At 35.5% G+C, this 14,757-nt stretch overlaps 2 protein-coding genes across 3 annotated transcripts in view; one reads left to right on the top strand and one right to left on the bottom strand.

Moving 5' to 3' along the window:
- The window catches only part of LOC111046895 (cytochrome b5), a 105,096-nt gene extending 101,269 nt beyond the window's left edge, over positions 1-3,827 (bottom strand). Inside the window, exon 1 of the mRNA XM_039424017.1 lies at positions 3,602-3,827. Coding sequence (XP_039279951.1) covers positions 3,602-3,650 — 49 coding nt within the window. The 5' untranslated portion in view covers positions 3,651-3,827. The remainder of the gene's footprint in view (positions 1-3,601) is intronic.
- The window catches only part of LOC111051129 (junctophilin-1), a 98,559-nt gene that overhangs the window by 38,300 nt on the left and 45,502 nt on the right, over positions 1-14,757 (top strand). The gene's annotated exons all lie outside the window — the stretch shown is intronic.

Here is a 14,757-nt window from a genome sequence, read left to right as displayed (position 1 = left end):
TTAGTACAATTATCTCAACAAAATGAGAAGAATATGGTGTGAAATTGATCACTACAACGAAATAAATAGAACTTCTAATTAGAAAGGCAATGTCCAATATCAAGATTCTATAATATCAAACATTGGGTTTATCATTAATGCATTCAAATTTTTTGCAATATAACTGTTTACTGTTCGGCGTGAACTCTTGAGTGAAACACTCGAAAAACATTGTTAAATTCTCTACTCATATTATAAGCAAAACTCATACTACATGAAAACAGTGAGGCAATCTCATGTCTAGTTAGAATTGGTGTTGCACTATTCCACAGACCTACACTAACGTTAATAGTTATTTAGTAATGAACATGAGCCAACAGTCATAACGTTTTATTACCACCTATCTCATAAGATCTTCGAGTTGGACAAGGACAGAGGAGGACACATTGAGTAGCAAACATACTAAAGTACTTCACTACACACTACTCATTAATTTTGAGATTACCGTGATTCATTTGATACATTCTAATAACAGGCAATTGATTCCTCAACCATTTATTTTGGAGAAAAAGCAAAATCACTGTCTTTTGAAACAAAAGTCATTTACTCTTTATCCCAGTATTTCAGTGCACATTTCTGTATTGAATATTTCTCAAACTTCTTATCACGTGTCAATGTTCAGTTTATTCATTCTCAAAATTGATGAATCAAAATTCATCTGTTTCTTAATTACCAACTAGGGTACTAGCATGGCCATCTCTAATACCTGTATTAGAGGTGGCTATGGTACTAGTCCGGGCGCAAATGTCATTCCGTGGTCATTTTTCAGTAACAGTCGTGGAAGATGTCTCAATTTCTTCGTTAGGTCTAGCATAATAATGATCGCGATGATGATAATTCGAAATCACAGGCGAACACCTCGTGAACAAGATGGCCGCCAAAATTTTCAGGGTTTTACTATATCGCTTGTATTTCAATAACCGTTCAAGATATTCAACCGTTTTTTAGACGAGAATATTTTTAAAATCTTCCTCTACAATTTTTTCGCCACACTGCACAGAAAGCAGCTGTTTTCCAGTCCCTACGTAGATCTGAAAGACCTTGTTTGCAGACGACTCTCGTCTGACGTCAGAAAAGGGTTTCTTTCCGGCCTAGGCCGGAAAACGTGCTCTTTCCAGCCGCTAACATGGAAGTCCGTAGTTAATAAGTCATCCGCTAGATCGGGCGAGTGTCAACTTTCTTCATCTGAAGTTGCAATTATTTCAGTTCGAATTTCGAATCAAACTAATTCAGCATTCGCTTCGCAACCATTTTTATTGAATTATTTATTGTTGATTAGCGCATTCCGAATTTTCAAAAATGCTTGAAGATGACGACGCCCGTGATATTCCAAGTGAAATTTAAAAGAATCTGAAATCCTGACTGCAAATCTTCTACCACTAAAATCAAGAGATAGGTACGATAACTTTTGACTTTAAAGTATACTCTAACTTGTACGAGTATTCTTTATTTATTTTTTCAGCAATACCTGTAGTGTGGCGAAAAATATCGTTCGCACCACGGGCAAAAATGTTTTTCCGGCTCTCAATCTTTTCTAGTCCTCGGCCTACGGCCTCGGACTTGAAAACCGATTTCGAGCCGGAAAAATCTCATTTTCTGCTCTAGGTGCGAAATATACTATTGTTTCATATAATTTTAACTGTTGGGATTGGCATATGGTGGAAAAAGTGTTTTCCTCTGCGAACAGTACTTTTTACTCTTTTTCCGATGACGCTCCAGCCGTAAAATATGGACTTACAGCCTCCAACTAGATGTCATCTTGAAGATTTGGTAATATTCTACAACACTGTGCCAATAATATTAGTGTTTGTCAACTGCGAGTACATATACAGGGTGGAAAGTGAAATATTGTCCCCGTAAAATGTATGTTTCCAGCTTTTGAAGTTGAATGAATAATGGAAAGAGTGGTCGAAATGAGATGATTCTCTCGAACCTCATTGTTTGCTTAATTCTAAACACTTTGCTGGTAAAACCAATCCGGTATCTCTCACAATAACTGAATGACAAGCGATATAAAAATTTCTGTCAATAATGACCGCCATCTTGTATTTTTCAATGATGTCGAATATTTTCGTTGTTTCCATCATCAATATTCTCATTCGTCCTGTTGTAACGAAGAGATTGAGACCATTTGCAAGTCTCTATCTCGAATAAGTCATGAAAAAATCGGTTTTATAGTTCTAGCTTGTTACCTCATGCCTATGGAGAAACACACCAAAAATCATGCAGGGTTTTATTTGGAGGGCACTGGAGAAATCATTTTTCGACGTACAGCGCATGAAGTTCCAGAGTTGAAAAACGCTCTAAATTTCATAGATTAAAAATTTCTCTCTGTATATCTTGCACAAAGAAGTTATAATGGAATGAAATTGAACAAATTCAGAGAAAGCGTTTTTTTGGATTTTTGAAGGTTATAACTGAAAAAATATACATCTTAGAGGAAAATTGTATGGAAGAAAAATTGTAGAGGAAGATTTTACAAATATTTTCGTCTAAAAAACGGTTCAATATCTTGAACGGTTATTGAAATACAAGCGATATAGCAAAAACATGAAAATCTTGGCGGCCATCTTGTTTCCGAGGTGTTTGCCTGTGATTTCGACTTATCATCATCATCAAGATTCTCATTATGCTATACCTGACGAAGGAATTGAGACATATTCCATGGCTGCTACTCAAAAATGACCACGGTGTGCCTTATTCATTGCATTTGTGCCCAGACTATACACAATTTTCTCAAATGCTAAGCAACTCGTAGTTGATGAGACATGAATGAGACATTCTGAGTTCTGACTGTAAACCGCTGCTCTTTGCATTGGTTAGGTCGTTCTCGTGATATAATAGGCTGAAATTTCTGTCACTCTATTGACTATTTATTTGTCACAGCGACGGAATCGCTGCTATTTTAGTGATTAGCTCGTGATGGCTGAATTTTCTCCCATTCAACTTATAATGGCTATTGTCATAATGACGGAATTACTGATTGTTCATTGCTATGGTCAGCCCGTGATAAATTGAATTTTTTGCTTCAAAACTCCTATTGGTTGTTGTCTTGTCGAAAAGATCGCGGCTCTTTCATTGCTGAGCTCATAATTGGCTGAATTCTGTTGCTCACAGTGCCGAGTAGCCAGATCAAGCAAGAAAATCACTGATTCGGTAATTAAAATGAACAAGTAGTTTATAAAAACAGTAATCTTCACTCTAGATATTCAAATAACTATTATATTAAGGGTCTTTAACGCATGAGTTAGATGCAAAGTTAAGACTCGAGTGAGCGTAGGCTATCGAGCAAACCCGTGTCTTAAACATCTCATGAGTGCTTTAACCTTTGAATACCATATAAAACTGTTGTATACGGTACACTGTTTTATCTACAACCACTCAAGCAAAGTATCACATTGCTGACTTGTTGTAAGGTTAGAAATCAACCAACTAAGCTAATCGGAAAGAGTGAACAATAGACTTGAAATGAAAACTTAAACTGAAATACCTACTGTGGGATTGAATCGACATAAGGGTCCTTTTTGTGTCTAATTTTTGGTATAAATCTGAATGGACTCACCGGCTTTTGTGCTTTTTGGTCCCTGGATAACAATTCTCTGGTAGAGCATCAGTCATTGTCCGTCAGCCTTTCACATGCATACACATTAAGTTCGACATTCAGTTCAATAAACACAATAATTTATCACAGCTGAATTAAAAATTTTCTCGCGATACGTCCAACCAATTAAGAGCGAGTAGAACGAAAAACAGCCGGGCTCCTTCCAAGATGCCGGGAGAAAGTACCATTATAGCGAGAGATAAGGCCGATACTTCCCCAAAGTTATGGCGGTGGGGGGTAAGCACCCTCAATTGCGAAAGACAGAAACAAAACTCCACAAAACTAAATAAGCATGGAGCTAGAGGGGTAATTCAAAGAACCCCTTTCCGAGAGAGGATACAATAATTATTAAAAATATAATTTGACAGAAAACATTAACATTTATAATAACATAGAATTGAAAGAGGAAATCTTTATTTTATATTACAGCTGCGTGAGTTGTAATTGTAATGATAGTAGCTGGCTGGCACCTTATCTTATCGATATTACTGCTCGCTATCTGGCAATTTGAGCTGTGCCAGCCCGCTTACGAAATGTGTTGTCACACTACTAAAAACTTGATGAACTCAAAAACATGACGAACTGAAAACATAAAGTACTGAAAACTTGACAAACCGAAAACTTAACGAATTGAAAACTTGACAAACTGAAAACTAAAATTGAAAACTGGCCGCACTTTTCGTTTTGCTTTGAAGCCGTTTACACATCGGAACACACATTTTATGGTGGATTTAAGATTGTTTTATATGTTCAGATCATCAATTATTGCAAGTTCGAGTGGGCTGTCATCGATTTTGGATTCATGAGTTCTATAAAACGGTTACGAATACCAATATATTGAAGTCTAAAATTATTCAGGACTAGCTTCGAAAAAGTTACTAGCATGAGATGTAGCATAAAATCATTCACTCACAAGCATGAAATCATTTCCCATTATATCTGATTTTTAGAAGACTTAGTAAAATGGTCAACTTGTGATATTTGTGGATACCTCTTCATCAAAAAATTGATAACGTCAAATTTTCATCCAGTGATAACAGTCATTGATCCACAAATTTTGCCCATCTTGGTAACCTATCAATTAAAAAGACTATCAGGAAAATTTTCAATTCCTTCAAAAACTGTCGAGAAACTCACATTTTTTTATGAATAGGAAGCTTTATGATGAATTCAATGCCCATAAACGTTGGCTTCCTTTCAAAAAGAGCTGTTCAATGGGTAATTTTTGCTTCACAACCAAAGAAATGTTTCTTACTTGAATAATAAGCAAATCTGTAACAATCTCATAGGAGACAGATAAATTTTGAGATTGGGTAGCCTCATTAAAAAATTCTTAGGATAAAATCAAAAACTCAATATTCGATATACATGATAATAACAGATTGGTGTCTTGCTGTGAAAATGTGTTTTCGAAATGATACATCAATATCTCAAAAAATCGAATTTTTTATCAGCAGGAAAGTTATTGAAGGTTGCGAAGCAATGAGTTGACCTTATAAATAGTTTTTCCAATTGAAAATTCCGCTCTTCCGTACAAAAATCCGCTCATCCCTCCCAGTATTTTTTATCTAGCCTATTTCAAAATTCATCTCTATTTCCGTCCTCCATTTATTTCAGTTACGGTACTGTGTCGCATATCCATACTTTTTCACTATCGAATTGAAACTTGAATTTTAAAAACACTTATAAAGTCAAAGTGCACTTACTGTTAGATCGAAACGATCGTCACTACTAATAGTGAGTGCATTTTCACTTTATGAGTGTTTTTGAAATTCAAGTCTCATTCTCGAGTTGGATTCAATATGCCATAGTTATTGAATATAATGAAATGTTATGTAATATTTTATAAATTCAATACGTTAGTTGAAATTTGGAAATATGCTGTAAACCTATTGCGTGTTTCGTAGAATTTAGAAGTCCAGTAATGGAGGAGTTCTCTTTCACAAGGTTCCAGGAAAGTCCTGAAAATGCTTCCAACTCGACCATTGAGGTCAATAAGGAAAGAAACAGTCATGCTCTACTATGCGTGTAGTGGTCTGAGTGAATTGTGATAAAGGTGGAGTAAAGGGTGGGATTAATTAACTTATTATTTCGTGGCTCGGAAGCTTGCAGTTCAACAGTGAATCGTGAATTATAATTATTTATTCAAGCTTCTAATTACACTAATTTGATCTCACGGATAGTCCCAGATCCCAGAATGCGTAATACATCATAAAAACAATCTTGTTCGTGTCCTGCAATCATTTTCGTTGTAGACAATGCACTGTGGTCCAGTAGTCCATTTTATGGGGTATGTGGGTCCAGTAGAGTACCATGTGGTATATTTTACAACTTCTGGTGACCATAAACTCACTCCTTAATATTAAGAAGATGCTGAATTTCTGGTTCTAATATTGAAAGCTTCAATTTGTAAATCCCAATTTTCAACCCTTAAACGTAGCAAAAGCAAAATAGTAGTTTTCATGGTGAAATCAGAAAAATATGTTTTTGTTACCAGAAAAAGTGGAGAGAAACCGGGTTCCCATGTTTGAAATATCCCATCAATACACAAATCTATTGAAATTTCCCAATCTCAATTCAGTTCATAGTAGAGGCTTTCTCCTTTTCAGAATACGTATTTTCCATGGTATTCTTCTAAGGATTTGACATTTCTACAACTACCCTCAAAATAGAATATCTTTATAGTTTATTAAAAGTTTAGTAAAAAATCAGGCTCTCATGATATGAATAATTATGTAGGATTGCAGAATAATGAGTTATCCTCTCATGTTAATAACACCACTTTCGCATAAACGGTACTGATATTTTCTCCGTTATCGTCAAAATTTCACGATTCTTCCATGGATCATGTTGTTGGAAGTTTACATTGTTCCACAGTGATTGAGACCAGAATTGTAGACTTCATCTTCCTTTGAACCTATGTGTTGAATAATTTACTATTCATCCAGTTAGAACATTTAAACTAAGCTCACATTGAAGTTGAATCATATTTTCATCGCTACCTGAAGAACACAGGACATGCAGATTATTCTTGAAACAATCAATACTATCCTGGATGAGAGTTCATCCTAACTCTATCTCCATCTCTCTTCGTTTGAGAATGAATAGATCCGTCACAATTTCAGTAACAAGGTTCCATAATTCCGCTTATTAAATTTCATATTTCATTCCTATTCTCACTCTCATGATTGTCTACTGCTGGCTGATGAAATGCTTTCCTTTATTTTCTAGTAACTGGTATTGGCTTTATTATTGCATTCGGTTTCAAAGTATTGCATTCACTCTCATTTTCGTATATTAAATAACCATTATGCATATTATCATTATTGTTTTCATCATACTTTTTTCGAAAACTACCAATTTATTCATATAAGTGTGGAACTCTGATTTCCCTTATTGCAAACATTGAAAACTGGAAACTGTTTTCATCGTAGTTAACTCTAATTATCACTATCATCGAATTTTTCACCAGTATATTATGCATCAGTACTATTACATCTAAGATCTATCTCTACATAATAAGGCTACCACTTGAGCCTCATGAGGCGTTTTTAGACAAGTCGGCAGGCAGGAAGCTCTCCGATTGGCTGACTGGGTTGGCGTTCGGGAATGAGCTGACAAAGCTGATAATTGTGGCTTAGCCCTTATGGCATAGTATAGTGTAGTAAAATATTAATAAATATGAACATTAAGAATAATATACATAAAGATTGTATATATTGATAATGAGTATTAGTTTCTGTCTTGTTTTGTTGTCACGTATGTCGATATGTGATGGTTGGTGCGGATTTGATGTAGAGTGAAGTGAACTGCTGCGTATTGATAAGACAGTTCTCGTGCGGCTCCCCTCATAATGGTACGGTCTGGTAATGAGTTCGTATTTGTTGAGATTTAAATTTAGTAGACAAGGTTAGAGGATGTCTGATGTTTAATGACGGCCCCTATAACGGCCGAGAGTGAAAAATCTCTCGAGACTTAATTACAAAGCAAACTAAACTGCGACCAGGCCTCTCGTTAGGTGTTTTGTTCTAGTTGTGGAGGCTTAATCAATTTGTTTATTTTCTTCCACGCTTCTCTTTTTGAAGTTGCAAAAACAGACATACTTTTTGGCTTGAAAACGGTCTATTGTTCAGAGTGATTAATCACGTTTTAAGGAATGTGATTTCGATCGGATCGAGCTAAAACTTTGAGGAAGTTCTGAAACTTCCTGTTTTTTTAAGAAAATGCAGCATCTAGAATGAAATCATCTACAAACTGGAAACGTTTTCTAACATTATTTCATTTTTAAGAATGGACATGTTCAAAAATACGCTTTACCAATTAGGAAAGAATTAAGGTAGATCGATAGGTATAATGTTTCTTTTTTTACACTTCACATGAAATTATACGTGTTGTGGGCGAAGTTGAAACAATAAAAGCCCATCTTCCATTTAACCTCAAAATTCATAAGTTGATAAGAAGAAGTTGTTGATATGTGAATTGAGGAATTAGTTATGATGATACCTTGATTCTAATATTTTGATTTGCTATGGTTCTGCTATATCATCTCTTATTTATTTATTTGTGGATATAATTATCACAAATCATATAAATATGATGGGGAACGAACAACAGGCATGCATGGCCCAAAACTACTTCATTCCCATCTTATGATGGTGAAGAGGCAATCGAAGGGATGAATAAATGAAACTTAGTATAGTGTTTTGTCTAGGAGTGTGGCGAACCAAATCATTAAACAAATAGCCATCCATAACATTGTTGATAGGATATGGATTCATAGAATCAAGAAATTTTCAACTCGAGTATATTAGTTTGATCTTGTATTTGCGTGTAATTGCAGGCTGTACTTATAATTTGAACAAAGTTTCGTTTTGAACAAAGTTGCCACTACAAACGAGTATTTTACTATTACAGCGAATAAAACTAAAATTTTTGAAAAAACCTTTGTCATTTTTTCAATGTAACACATAATATATTCTACCAAACATGTCAATAATAATAATAATAATCTTAATTTGTATGGCAACATAGCATATTGTTAGTTTGTTAGCTACCTTTGTATGTTTGCCTCTTTGTCAACTACTGGCAGACAGTTCCTGAGCAAATACTGAGCAATTGAAGAAGAAGAAAGAGGATGGTTTGTTTGGATTATCTTTGGAGGAGAACCATGAGATAGCGATGTGAAGAATAGTATGCAGGCATGCTAAAGCAGAGCTTCCCAGATTGAAGTAATCTTCAACAAGCGGTTTCCAATGTGGGGCAAAATGATGTTGCGTTTTCAGTGAGGAAGAAATCCTTTACTACCAATGTGGTTCCGCTACCACTAGGTGCCTTTTTGAAGGGTTCTGAAAAATATCGTATATTGATGATAATAGAAGATCAAGAATGGGCATTGTACCAGACACAGTTATTCATTTCCTCATCTCTCAAAATACGATTACTTCATTTTCCTCTCTTGAAACTCTGATACTTGTAACTATATAAGTAAACTCAAATATGGTTAAGATTGAATGTCCTACCTCTCATTTCAATAAATTATTAGAAATTTCTGAGCAAATTATTAGATTACTCATTTATGAATAAAAAATGAAGCGAACAGTTTTTCATTGTTGAAGTGAAGACTGACTTGGAGCTGGGTCGTGCGGCGTTTGGACACATTGTGAACTGAGCTTCTCAGCTAAGATACAGCACAAAAATAGCGTGCCCAAACGGCCCAGAAAGCTGAAACATCACTTGTTTGTAATCGTAATCTCAACTCATCTGTTAATAACGATTCCATTGCTCAATTTGTCTGTTGTGTTTGTGTGTTTCAAGGAGAATTTTCAAGCTCGACAATGTAAAATACTGTCAAAAGCTCCCTGGAGCAATTGACAGAACCAATGATAAAACTTCTTCAAGTTCATTTCAAGTTATTGTTAAAAATAAAGTTGTTACAACTATATAAATATGCTAATGCTTTGTATTTATTGTAAATTGAAGAATAAATCATTCAAATCTTTTAGATTCCAATCATGTTGGAGACGATTAGTGTGGATATTCAGGCTTCTCTCATGAAGATAGATGGCTGTGAATTATTCAAGGCATATGGAGCAATCTTCAGGCTGATGACGATGACAATAAATCCTCAATTTGGAGGATTAGAATTTCAGATTTTAAAATTAGTAATATTTTATACAAGGTGCACAGTACACGTCCTACAACAGTACATAACTAAAAGGGAAACATTTAAAACGAAATCACTGCTATTTTGCAGAGACTGTCATTCCATCAATGTCATCACTGTCATCACTGTCATTCCAGAGTTCACATAAAAGGCTGCTAACGCCGATTAGAGCACATATATTATTCTTACGTCATCTTGGAAAGTAAATAGGCAATTTGGACATTTCAATTGCAGGTTTGAAGTACGTCATTTCTCTAGTAGTGAACTAATTTTATGAATATTGTGAAATTTACAAATTTTCCGTTCTTTGCTCCACCCATAGCAGGATGCGAATGCCAAAAATAAAAGCACATTACCAATGTTACCAATTGGTACCAAACCTTACCAATGTCATCTTTTAAAATAGAAGAGGTAGGCTAATTTTGGTTATTTTGATTGATGGATCATAAATTACATAATTGATAGAAGTCATGATACAATCATTGGTCATTCATGAGCTCTATGAATTTATTGGTGAAAATGACAATTGAAAAAGTTCCCGTTTTCTGGCATCACCCATACCAGGCTGTGAACGCCAAATGTGAGTAATCTTTTCGATTTCATCTTTGAAATTAAAGAGATAGCCTACTTTCAAACATTCTGACTATACAGTAATTGCATAATGAATTTATACAATTCGATTCGATCAGTACTCCACTAGTTTTATGAATTCCTTCGTGGAAATGACACTATTTAAAATGTTCTCGTTTCCCTGCGCCACTCTGTATACTGTATACCAGTAAGCAATGCTTAACAGCGTTTATAAACGTAGAACTGGAACCACTACCGTTCACGATGTTACATCATGTAATCTCTGATTGCGAACAAGAACTATTACAGGAGAAATAATTAGGTTTCCCAGGACATCCGTGGATATCAAAGCAAGAGAGAAACAGTGTGAGCCACCTACTTTGACAGCTGCAACGATTGTCAGATTCACTGAGAAAATGCTGGCAACAGAGGCACTTCCATTAGCGGACTGAAAGTGGACCACACATCAAGAAATCAAGAACCTTGATTGAATGGACTGATACTTGAAATAATAAACTGGAATGTCCTTTTCCAGTATAGGATTAATCTTCATGATTTCAGTCTACTTTTTTTTTTATTTTTACTTTCATGTACTTGGAAAATTGAAGAAGGAATTTTCTCAGAATATCAAAGCTGCTCAAACCGGTCGGAATGTTGTGAGTAAGGTACTTGTTGATTTGTGAAATATTTACACTGAAAATGTAGACTACGAGTAGGAAATAGGACACATATCATTATGCTTTCAAGTGCATTGGGTATTGATGTATTTTATGAAAAACACACATTTGTTGACAAAGCTATCGGTTAATAAAAATTAATAATAGATTCCAACAGTTATAATTTCTCAACGATCTTGGAATCGTTTCAACTAAGCTCAATATTCAAGCCCTTCAATAATTCAGATGACATTTATTGTATACCTGAATAAGTTAGTGAACTATGATTGTGAGTAGTTGATGATTGATTCAGTGATGTGTATTGCCTTGTGAGCTGGATGCCAGTTGCCAGAGCAGTGGACATGGACAAGCAGCCAACAATGAATGTGTCCAACACTCGAATCGATTGCTGTCACGGAATGAAGAGACCCCACTCCCACTCCCACCCTGGCCGGCCCCGATAGTGGTATCGTCTTCCTTCTACTTAGAATATTGATAGATAACTCATCTCTCCGTCAGCCGAACCTCGAAACTCACCGAAATTGATACTTGTCCAGAAACTTCTCACAAATAATAATTATTCAATCCCCGTTATTTTTGAGACGTGTCTTCAATTTATACGATGATACATGGATAAGTGATTTAGCATACAAAATGATGAGTATATTCGAATAATGTAGTTGGCATTATACCAGTGGGCTGGAATCAATAAATCTTTGACTTATTAAATTTGGAATTCCTCCTGTCACGAAAATACATACTTCACTTGAAAGCCGCATTAGCTAATACGATTATTTCTGTATTGCCTATTGATGGGGTGGCTCTAATACTTATTCTTGTTGTGGATAATTTCTGAGTTCTACTATATAAAATATTCCAAGAAGTATGGTTAGAGTATTAATTATCTTGACAGTGTTTTTATGTTGACATAGGTCAACTTTCAGATCTAATAAACGGGGTTAAAGATTGAATCAATAATTTAATAATTATTAGAAAAAAAATCAATGAACGTGATTATTCAAGTCGGATTCTGGTTAATGATCTAACAGACTAACTGAAATTTGTACCCTACATGATATTAAATCATGAAATCTCATAGAAATACATTGATCACGTATCCCTGCCAGAGCTATTAGATTTGGATTGGGGTGAGTGATCTTCCTATTTACTTGCCTGAGTTCAAGTACTTGTTGGTTGAATTGGATATATTTGTTTGAAAACTTAATCAATTTGAATTATACAGTCCAACCTAAAAACTTGAGTTATTCAATCCTAAGGATAACCGTGGTATTCAATTCAATGGACATGTTTTTAATTTCCACTTAATTTTCTACTCTTGAGACAGGCTATTGGAGAAGTTTGGAAGTAGCCTCATCCCTACATGAAATCACATGAGTAAACGTGATAACACTCTATCCATAAAATTCAAAAGCATGACCCGCTGGACATTTCTCATCAATACTCTCAAAAAATAATTTCGATTTTTGATTTTTCCTAGAATTTCTCAGAATGTCAAAAAGTTGGATTCTATTCTTATAGGAGATTCCATGGTTTTCGTCGAGCCAAGCTTAGAAGTTTTATTTATATTCCTACTAATTTTTGAGAAATTAGAAATCAAAGATTGGTGTTTTATTGAATAGAACAACATAACAATAAAAAATCTATTTTGATAAATGTAAGGATGAGAAGCCTTCATAACTCTTGTTCAGAATCTTCTGCAAGATTGGATGGGTGTATTTTAAGTTGTTAAATGCTTGAAAAATGAACATAATGAACTATTGTAAAACACTTTTTAACAAATCCATGTTCATCAGTAGTACCTCCTTATTACCAAGAATGATGTGAGGACTCTGAAATCATCTAGAAACACTACCTTCTAAAATTCAAATCTCGAGATGAGAATTCTACATTCTTCCAACCTATTTTGAAACATTTCAATCTTATTTTGATACTAAATAGCATGGTCTGGAGTTTCTCAATCATAAAGATTCACTCTATTCAACTTCATTTGTTTCTATAGTTGCAATATTATCATTTCTATCAAGGTTGACTATATACACACAAATTAGATTTTCATATTTTCTGCTATTGTAACTGTTTTTACTTTCCTTGCCCTATCACCATAGGTAAGGAAAGTATTGCTTTCCGAAAAAAATTAACATACCCCAATTTCTAAATTTCTATACGTTTCAAGGTCCCCTGAGTCCAAAAAAGTGGTTTTTGGGTATTGGTCTGTATGTGTGTGTGTGTGTGTGTGTGTGTGTGTGTGTGTGTGTGTGTGTGTGTGTGTGTGTGTGTGTGTTTGTGTGTGTGTGTATGAGTGTATGTGCGTCTGTGTACACGATATCTCATCTCCCAATTAACGGAATGACTTGAAATTTGGAACGTAAGGTCTTTACAATATAAGGATCCGACACGAACAATTTCGATCAAATGCGATTCAAGATGGCGGCTAAAATGGCGAAAATGTTGTCAAAAACAGGGTTTTTCGCGATTTTCTCGAAAACGGCTCCAACGATTTTGATTAAAGCTATACCTGAAATAGTCATCGATAAGCTCTATCAACTGCCACAAGTCCCATATCTGTAAAAATTTCAGGAGTTCCGCCCCATCTATGCAGAGTTTGATTTTAGATTCTTAATTATCAAGCTTCAGATACAATTTAAACAGAAAATTTCAAGTGGAATAGATTGATCATAAGAATCTCTACAATTAATGTTCAGTAACATTTTCACCTAAAATTAAAAATAAACTCGAAAATCGAGAAAATGTGATTGAATGATTCACTATAGAGAGATAGCAGACCTCGTGTGTCTCCAGCGTTATTACCCTGTTACCAGCTGGCTCTAATCTTTGAATAGTAGACTTGAGATGCGCGGGAACACTACCGTAGCGTCAGGTGATCAATTTTCATAACGGCAAGGAAAGTTGTGTGAGTGCGCCACACCAGATTTTTTTATAATGTTAGTATTTGAGTATGTTTATAATGCTTGTCCGATTTTAACACACCAGTCTGATCATTGATACTAATACGGAATTTCCCTCACAGTTAATAATTTCCAGTTGCGATAGGTCTTAACTATCAACAATAGTAACGACCAAGTATCTACTACAGGTACTGCAGTTGACCGATCAAATAATTCTCACACTAATGAGAAGCTTCTCCCATTCTTAATAATATAACTGCAACACTAAATATACTATCAGGACCGAGTAAATTATTAAAAGTTCCTCCCATTTACCAACATTGAATTGCAACACGAATCTCTTCCCCAACTATCCCTTTCTCAAAATCTCTTCCTCATACCTTGATGAGAGATGAAGCCTGGAGCTAGATGATAGCGAATGGTCAAAACAAAGCCGCCAAGCTGCTAACGTTCAGGTGAAACTCACCGGCGAGTTCAACATTTGAAAATAGTGCCGCAATTGAATGAGAGGCCTGATCCCTGAGCAATCCATGCCTTCGGTCGACGGCGGAAATTCTATTTCGGAAGTGGAGTAGCAGTGTGGCGAATGTGTTTGGTGTGAGAGGGACTCCCCCGCCACGTGGACCCAGCTATCGATCCATCACTGACCTAGCATAGCTCTGCATACGCCACTACCACCTTACACTTCTGCTCTCCTGGTTTCCCGCTTTTCCTCCGTGCGGCGTTCAGCCAGGTGACTTGTTGAAAAGCAAACCAGGAAGTGGTTTTCCAACAAGGGTTGTTTGCGCAGTGTAGGCTTGG

This window comes from Nilaparvata lugens, chromosome 3 (assembly GCF_014356525.2).
Source record: "Nilaparvata lugens isolate BPH chromosome 3, ASM1435652v1, whole genome shotgun sequence".
Lineage (NCBI taxonomy): Eukaryota > Metazoa > Arthropoda > Insecta > Hemiptera > Delphacidae > Nilaparvata > Nilaparvata lugens.
The sequence above is the reverse complement of the archived record's forward strand: the minus strand, read 5'-3'. Positions and strand labels throughout refer to the sequence as shown.